Source organism: Alligator sinensis, unplaced genomic scaffold (assembly GCF_000455745.1).
Source record: "Alligator sinensis unplaced genomic scaffold, ASM45574v1 scaffold448_1, whole genome shotgun sequence".
NCBI lineage: Eukaryota > Metazoa > Chordata > Crocodylia > Alligatoridae > Alligator > Alligator sinensis.
Genome location: NW_005841870.1, coordinates 1,036,966 through 1,044,880, shown reverse-complemented (window position 1 = coordinate 1,044,880; position 7,915 = coordinate 1,036,966). Strand labels below are relative to the sequence as shown.

Below are 7,915 nucleotides of genomic sequence, written 5' to 3'. Positions count from 1 at the left end.
TCTTTCCCTCTGCTCTGCATAGCTGGCCACACCTCCTTCCCCCCTGCATGGCCAGGCCATGCCCAAGTGGCTGGGCCATGCCCTCTTTCTCCCCACATGGCTGAATGAGGGTGGGGCTGCCTCCTATTCCTGTCCGTGTGTCCAGATTAGGCCCACTAGCTAGATTGGCCTGTAGAGGGACCAGGAACTGCCCATTCAGCCCATGGGACATAATGGTTAAGCACCACTGGTCTAACCAAAATGAGTATATATGGATATAGCACAAGCTATTGTGAGCCCAAGCTCATCTGATGCTTGGCTATACCTATACCTAGCCAAGATCTAGTGAACAACAGTAAAGATTATTTGATTGTGGCCTAACTTTTGATGTCTTTAATAAGCTACAGCAGTGGGAGCAGGTGTCTCTTTTGGGCAGGTATGCCACAATTGGCCCAGTATCCTCCCCACTCTGATCCCCTTCCCCTGCCAGATCTGCTGTTCTGCTTTCTGCTTCCTTCTCTGTGCTCCCTGCCCAACATGATAATTTGTTTTCTGCTTCCTGCCTGATCTGCCACTGTGCTCCCTGCCCCCTCCCTGATCTGACCCATGCCACACATATAGGCTTCCAGTGCTACTTGTGGCACCCATACTGCAGATTGGCCACCCTTGAACTATACTATGTAATACTGGTGAGTTATGGGTAAATCCCTTGGAGTGCCACATAGCAGCAAAGGGAGTGGATGAATAGGTGGAATTCTTCATATCTTCTCTGGGACAGGATGAGGAAAATGCCCCTTAGAGCCTTACATGGCTCCCCTTAGTGCTGAGCAAGACACAGGAAGACTGCCTTCTAGCCATTCATCACTGGCTACTTACTGAGTAATGGCTTTCTTTTCAGAGAAGATTCTCAGGCAGAAGTCAGCTTCCCGGTGTGGCTCAAAAGTGCTAGGAATAAGAACATAATCCCCAGGTGGCAGCTGGAATCGATCAGAGACTTCCCTTAGATTAATGTAGGTTTTGCTCCTTGCCTTGGAAGCATGGTATCTGAAGAAGTCTTTGGGCAAGTGGTCATCCGAGCTAGGGCTCTGCAATAGAGATACTTTTTAATTACTGTGTTCGGAGTAATCAAAGTTTTGGGACAGATACATCAGACTCTCACCATTCTTCATGATCTAGAATCACAGAGCCAAACTTCCACCCTTGAATGCATGCATAATGCAGCCTACCATTAATGATCAGAGAGCCATTGCTGGCACCCTGGCCTTCGTCTCACCTTACTCTGTCATGCAAAGTAGAGCTGGGATGCAGTGAACAGTCTAGCTCAATGCTTCTCAAACTTTTTTGTACCAGGACCCATTTGTAAACATTGTTGGGTAGTCCTGACTCAATAAATGGTTTAAATAGAAAACAGCCCCCTGGCTCTGCCAGTGCCCCCACCTCCTAAACCACAGACCCCCACTCCTCCCAGCCCTACTGGTGCTCCTAACTCCTGACCCACTTCCACCTGTCCCCAGCTCCCCAGTGTGTGGGGCAGGGGGTGGGACATGGTGGGGAATGTGCCCCCCACCCCATATTTGTGCATCCACAATAGGCACAGGGCTGCAGCCTGGCCAGCCTGGAACAGGAAGGAGACACCTCCATGGTCCAGCAGGCAGTACCAGCACAGGAGGGCAGAGTGGGGCAGTGAGGTTTGTTGCTGCTACCACCACTGGAACCCCTGCGCCAGCTGTGCCAGCAACAGCATGAGGAATAATGGATGTGGGGGAAGTAGGGCGCTGCACTGTGCTCACCTCCTCCCACTGCCAGCTGCTCATGCACTGGGCTGTGGCTCTACCCTGATGTCATGGCACAGCCACCACTGCTGCCCTCCTGAGGTTGCCCATGCTGCCTATCAGCTCCCATGTCCTGAAGGATAGAGCTGTGGCCTGAGGGGAGTGGTGGCCAATGTTCCCTCTAAGGGGTAGCGGGACACTGCGGGACATGCCCCGCAAGGCCATATGGGGGAGCAGAGCAGTGTCCCGGAGCCGGCGGAGCCTCACTGGGGCAGGCAGCGGCTCCTCCCTGAGGTGAGGCAAGGCAGGGATGGAGGTTGGCATGGGGGGCTGGCGCGGGCTTTGCCGGCTCCGGGGAAGTGCTCCACTCCCCGGTCCTGATGTGGGGGAGCAAAGCACTTCCCTGGAGCCGGCGGAGCCCATGCCAGCCCCCGGCCCCAGCCTGTCCTGCTGCGTGGCCTTGAAAAGGCTGTGCACGGCCACACATTTAGTTGTGTGTGGCCGCGCATGCGTGCACCTTAGAGGGAACCTTGGTGGTGGCGGCGGTGGCAGATGGGCCATGGCAGTGGGGTAGAGGGTGAGTGGCTGGCAGTGGGAGGAGGTGAGGGCACTGCAGCCCCCACCCCAGCCATTATTTCTCGTGTTGCTGGTGGCATGGCTGGTGTGGGGGTCCCAGCAGTGGCAAGTCTCTCTTAACCACTCTGTCCTCCTGCACTGGGTCCTGCCTGCTGGGTTGTGGAGGCAGCTTCTGACTGTGCCAGTCCAGACAGGCTACAGACCCGTGCCCGCTGTGGACACACAAATCTGGTGGGGCATTTGCCTCCCCTCTCTCCCTTGATGCATCATCTATGCCCCACTTCCCACACCCAATAGACTTACCTGCAGAGAACTGCAGGAGCTGCTCTCCACACTGCCTGGTTGTCATGTACATGTCTGCACATGCACATGCATGTGGCACCCCCTACCTGATCACTGTCCTCCCATTCCCCCCAGCTACAAGCAGCCCCTTGCAGGCTGCAACTCTGCAAGGGGAAACCCACCATTTCCCACATTTTTCTCCTTTAAAGGAGAATCCATTTTTAAGGTTTGTTCATGACCCTTTCATATATTCTTGTGACCCACTTTGGGTTGTGACCCATGAGTTGAGAAATGCTGGTCTGACTCTCAGATGCTTTGACAAAACTGCAGGGGTCTCAGGAAAGCGGAAGTCCATTTGCCACAAGGCAACGGCCTTCTCTAGAAAGGACAATTTAAAGGAAAACCTAAGCTCTCTATGAATTGTTTAAAGAATGCAGATGATTAGAGACTAAAATAGTGAGTGTGATATACCAAATTAGACTGGTATAGCACCCAGACAGACACAGACACAGAATGGTAATTGCATTCTAAAAAAATAAGTACAGTACCTCATAAATAGAATAGCCAATTGTTAGCATTTCAGCACCTATTTTTTTGAGTTTACGCCGATCCTTTTGCATCAGAGCCACTAAAAATGTGCATTCATCTTGCCCATCATCTTTCTCTGTCAAACATAGCTTGATTTGTGGATTTGTCCAAAAGGTCTCTGCCAATGGAAAGAATACCAGATTTTTTTCCCCTCAAAAAAACAAACGAAAGCAAAACCCAAAAAACAGAACCAAAAAAGGACAATGGAAATTACAATGAGGTTTGGGTCATCTTCCCTCCACCCTCAACACCAACATTTTCAATCCTATATTACAATTATCTCATTACAACTCTGCCGAAACTCAAACAAATCCTGAACTGCTTACTGAGGTTTGGTATACATAAGAACATATTTCAGACCTAATATTTCATTAAATGGCAATGGCTTAAATAAGAGATAAAAGTTAGAGGATGTTTGAGGTTTTGTTGAAAACAAATGAGGTTTTATGAAAATACAAAGGGTCAACTCTTGGCGTGATAATACGACTGGAGGTTCCTCTCCCTTGTACTCTCTGCTGTAAGGTTATTGATCTTACTGGAATTATTACTGATTTATGCAAGAAGAATCAGACCCAGTAAACTTAAAGGTAAAGAAAAAAGTATTTTTTGCCCTGAAAATCTCAAGCAGAATGTTAAGGACATTTTGATATTTGGTTGGGTTAAGTTAGTTGAGATTCTTTTGGCCTTGTTCTTTGCACACTTGTGGCTGGAGTAAGGGAGAAATAAAGAACTCTTTGTCTGTAATGGATACTTCCATAAGAGTATGACACTTTCCAGAGAAATAGATGTTCACCTAGAAAATTTCTGCATCCTCCAGCAGTAGAACCCCGGACCCAGCTCCCTTGGTGAACTGTCACCTCCCACTTCTGAGCAGCATTGCCGGCAAGTGCATCAGGTGTGAGGTTGCAGATCTCCACTTTATCAAAATGTGTTTTAAAGTCTTCAAATTTCATCCTAAATGAAAGACCAGAGAAAGAACTCAGTGTTTTGCACTAGTGACACACCACCAGCAGCAGCCTGGTAAAAATGTACTCCCATAAGCTCATTCTGTTCTCAGACCATCAGAACACAGAGGTAGACCACCAGCTAGTGTACACCAGAGCACCACCACTGGCTATACACTGAGCTATGCTGATATACACTTTATACAGCTGTCCAGGACCTGTCTCGGCAGGCATGCATCTCCTCTCATTTACATTGGTGTTAGTCCCTTCACTGATATAAGTGAGCCTGATTAATGTCTTTCTGGGTGCATCTACATGTGTGTTTTAATGCACATTTAGCCTATTTTAATGTGCATTAAAGTGTCACACAAAAATCTGTGCTATTTCATTAATGCACATTAAAATAGGCTAATATGCATTTAGCGTCCCTTAAAATGGTGCTCTTTAGTTAATGTGCATTAAGACAGGCATAATGTTCATTTTCCTAGTATGTCACGATGGAGGTACAAGATTTAATGTGCATTAACTGAAACACATTAATGCATGTGTAGATGTCCTCTGAGATGACTCTTGCAGTGTTCTAACTTCACTAACTGCAGTTGAGTTATGGCAAAATCTGGATTGCCTGCTTAGGCACCTCAACTGTAGGCATCAAAATGACTGAAATTAGACATCTGACCTCAGTAGGGTCTGCATTCAGAACTCAGCATCACAGCTGGAGTGAGAAACAATGGGAGAAACAGTCACTACATACAAAACGACATGAACCATACCCCTAGGAACCATACACGCAGCAAAGGAAATAAAGAAGGAAAATAATGTAGTGGAGCACATATTTCATGCTGGACAGGTAGTGATTAGTGAACGTAAGTGTCCTGGTAAGCTGAGAAGACACAGCCCCCTCAAGCTGGCATGCAGATGGTGCAGACCTTCCATGTATCATGAGACCCATATTCTGCTGCACAAGTAACACCTGTCTGGGGCCCCTTTAATTTACACTCAACTAGAGCCTTTTCACAACTTGAGTTTGTGGAAGAGCAAACAACAGTTTTTGTTCTTACTGCACATCTCGCCTTTTTTCTTCAGTACACATGACTCTAGCTCTGAATGCCAGGCTGACTCTAATTCTGACTTCAGTCCTTGGCACTATGAGAACCAGAGGAGAATAACAGCACCTCTTGGTTCTACGTAGCTAGCTCAATTTCCTAGTCACACTGTGCCATTTATGGCTTTTTGGCCACATGCTGTAAAACTGACAGGGCACTCAGATCTTATGAGTTAGATTTTGCTCTTAATTACACAGATGTAAATGTGAAGGGATTCCCCTTACTTCACTGGACTTGTTCTACATTTATATTGGTTTAAATGGGAGCAGAATTTGAACCTGCATCTGTGGGAGGTGGTTCATTTCCTAACCACTACCAGTATCCTTGGTATTGGCTACCCCTCCCATCTGCTAGAAAAACAGTAATGAATATAAAATATGATCTCCTCAGTAGTCTTCTCTTACAAGACTGATTTTAGGTATACCTGGTGTAAATCCAGAATAATTTAGTTTAAATGACTGATTTCAGAAGCCAGCCCTGGACACATTAATATTTTGCTTAGTCACTAGGAAACAAAAAAGTAAATGGGACCAAAAGAATTATTAAAAATGCATTACCTGTTCAAGATGTCTTACATGTACTTTAAAATTTGCAAAACACAGTTCACTCAGCCTTTTCTCATTTTCTTAATGCCAGGAGTGTCAAACATCTGACTAATAAAGCTGTTTCACTCTGCCCATGGGGCTCCTAGAGGGGCCAGGAAGGGCAGGGCCTGCTACTGAATTCCAAACTACAGAGCCCCAATGGGAACACGTGTCAGTGGCAGGATGAGCGACAGCTGTGTTAACCTTCTGCTCTCTCTGCCACTGCTACTACCATGAAGTATAGAGCTAGCCTGGGAAGCTCCTTGCAGTCCAGACCCAGCCTCTGAGAGGACCCACGATTTGGATCCTGCCCAGAGCAAAGGTGAATTTGACACTCCTGCCTTGTGCTGTTTTGACAATGTGACATTCACTAGACCCTCTCATCTCTTGACCATTTTCCCATTTCTATTTGAAATGAAACCATATAAATAGTAGGGCTGTGTGAGGCTCTGGTCCCTGATCCAATTCAGCAGAGCTTTGGCCCGATTCGGTGGCCAAATCTCTGAATCCGAATCAAATCAGAGGACCCTTTAATCTCTCCAAATCGAATTGGAACCCTCTGAATCGATTCAGCGATTCGGACATAGAGACAGCTTTAAATATTTTTTCTACATTCCTCTAGGTTGCAGGGGCTCGTGAATGCTGTGATGGTGGGGCAGATGAAACATCCCACAGAGTGTGTGTGGGGGGGGGGGGGCTGGTGGGGTGTGGGGGGGGGGTGGGAGGGGGGTCCCCTAGTGTGCTTGGCAACAGACAGGGAAATGGACCAGAAGGACTTCCGGTCCACTTCCAGTCTTCCAGGAAGCATGCTGGGGGCCCCCCCTGTGCCTCCCAGCTCAGTGACTGGTGCCTCCTGGGTCTGGGGGGACACCCAGGATTCCCCTGTGGCCAATCACTGAGCTAGGGGTACCTGGGGGGGGGGCCCTCAGCATGCTCCGCAGCGGACCTGGAAGTGGACCGGAAGTACTTCTGGGTTTGCTGTCGAGCACATGGAGGGCCCCCCCACACTTCTGTGGGATGCTCCATAGGCCCCAGCATCGCAGTATTCATGAGCCATGCTGGTATGTCGAGGTATGTAAAAAAAACTTTTAAAGTTGTGTCTATGTCTGAATTGCTGATTCTCTGAATCAGCATCAAATCTTCAGATTCAGATTCAGCCAAAACAAATCAGGGACAGTGATCCGAATCAATGAATCAAATCCAGGTCTCCTCCAGGCCAGTGGCAGAACCAAGAATCAAATCCAGTTCTCCTGAGTTCCAGTCAAGGACTCTACATACAAGGCCATATTGCTCTAAAAGACAGCAAACTACAGGCACGAAAATTATAAGAAAACTTCAAAAACTAATATGTTAGGTTTTTGCTCATTTAATTCTTTCATATTTTAAGGCAGGGGTGGCAAACTCATCTGGCCTTGCAGCAGTTGAGTGGCCCAGGACCAATCCATGGGCAAGATGAACAGCACAGGGTCAGTCACACAGGCTGGATCAGGCCCATGGGCCACCCACTGCGTTCTGGATCCACTGCCCACAGCACTTGCTTTGGCTGGTCTGGGATAGCACCACACATAGAACTTGCTCTGACTGGATTGGGATGTGAGTGGCACAAAGCACCTGCTCCAGGCAATCAAGGGTGGATACAGGGTACAGTGTGGGCCCTGGACCAGCTGGAATGGGCTCTGTATGCAGCGCAGTCCTGGACCAGCCAAAGTGGGCATTGCATCTGGCATGTGGGGGACCCACAAAGCCCTCTTTCTCCTTCACCCTCCACTTGCTGGATTCCACACCTGCTCTAGCTGGTCTGGGACTACACTGCACACATGGTGCTCTCTCCATGACCTATACTGCATGCAGTACCTGACCCAGTCCAGCTGGAGCAGGCACCACATGCAGGCCATTTTGGACAGGCCAAAACAGCCATGGCTGCTGGGGTCAGCATGTGGAAGGGTCCTGAATAGTGTCTGGGAGGGGCCAACACTAGGGGCTGGATGATGTGGCTCTGTGAGCTAGATTTCTGACACCAGGGCTTTAAGGAAACACACAACACAAAGTACAGGGAAAGTGCATTTGTGTGGCCTCTGATGTGC

General features: G+C 48.3%; 1 protein-coding gene across 1 annotated transcript in view; it reads right to left on the bottom strand.

Moving 5' to 3' along the window:
• Positions 1 to 7,915, bottom strand: part of CAPN9 (calpain 9) — a 48,576-nt gene that overhangs the window by 16,030 nt on the left and 24,631 nt on the right. The window contains exons 9-11 of the mRNA XM_006016979.2: positions 3,991 to 4,151; positions 3,158 to 3,315; positions 856 to 1,064 (exon numbers count right to left, since the gene is read on the bottom strand). Of these exons, the coding sequence (XP_006017041.1) occupies positions 856 to 1,064; positions 3,158 to 3,315; positions 3,991 to 4,151 (528 nt within the window). The remainder of the gene's footprint in view (positions 1 to 855; positions 1,065 to 3,157; positions 3,316 to 3,990; positions 4,152 to 7,915) is intronic.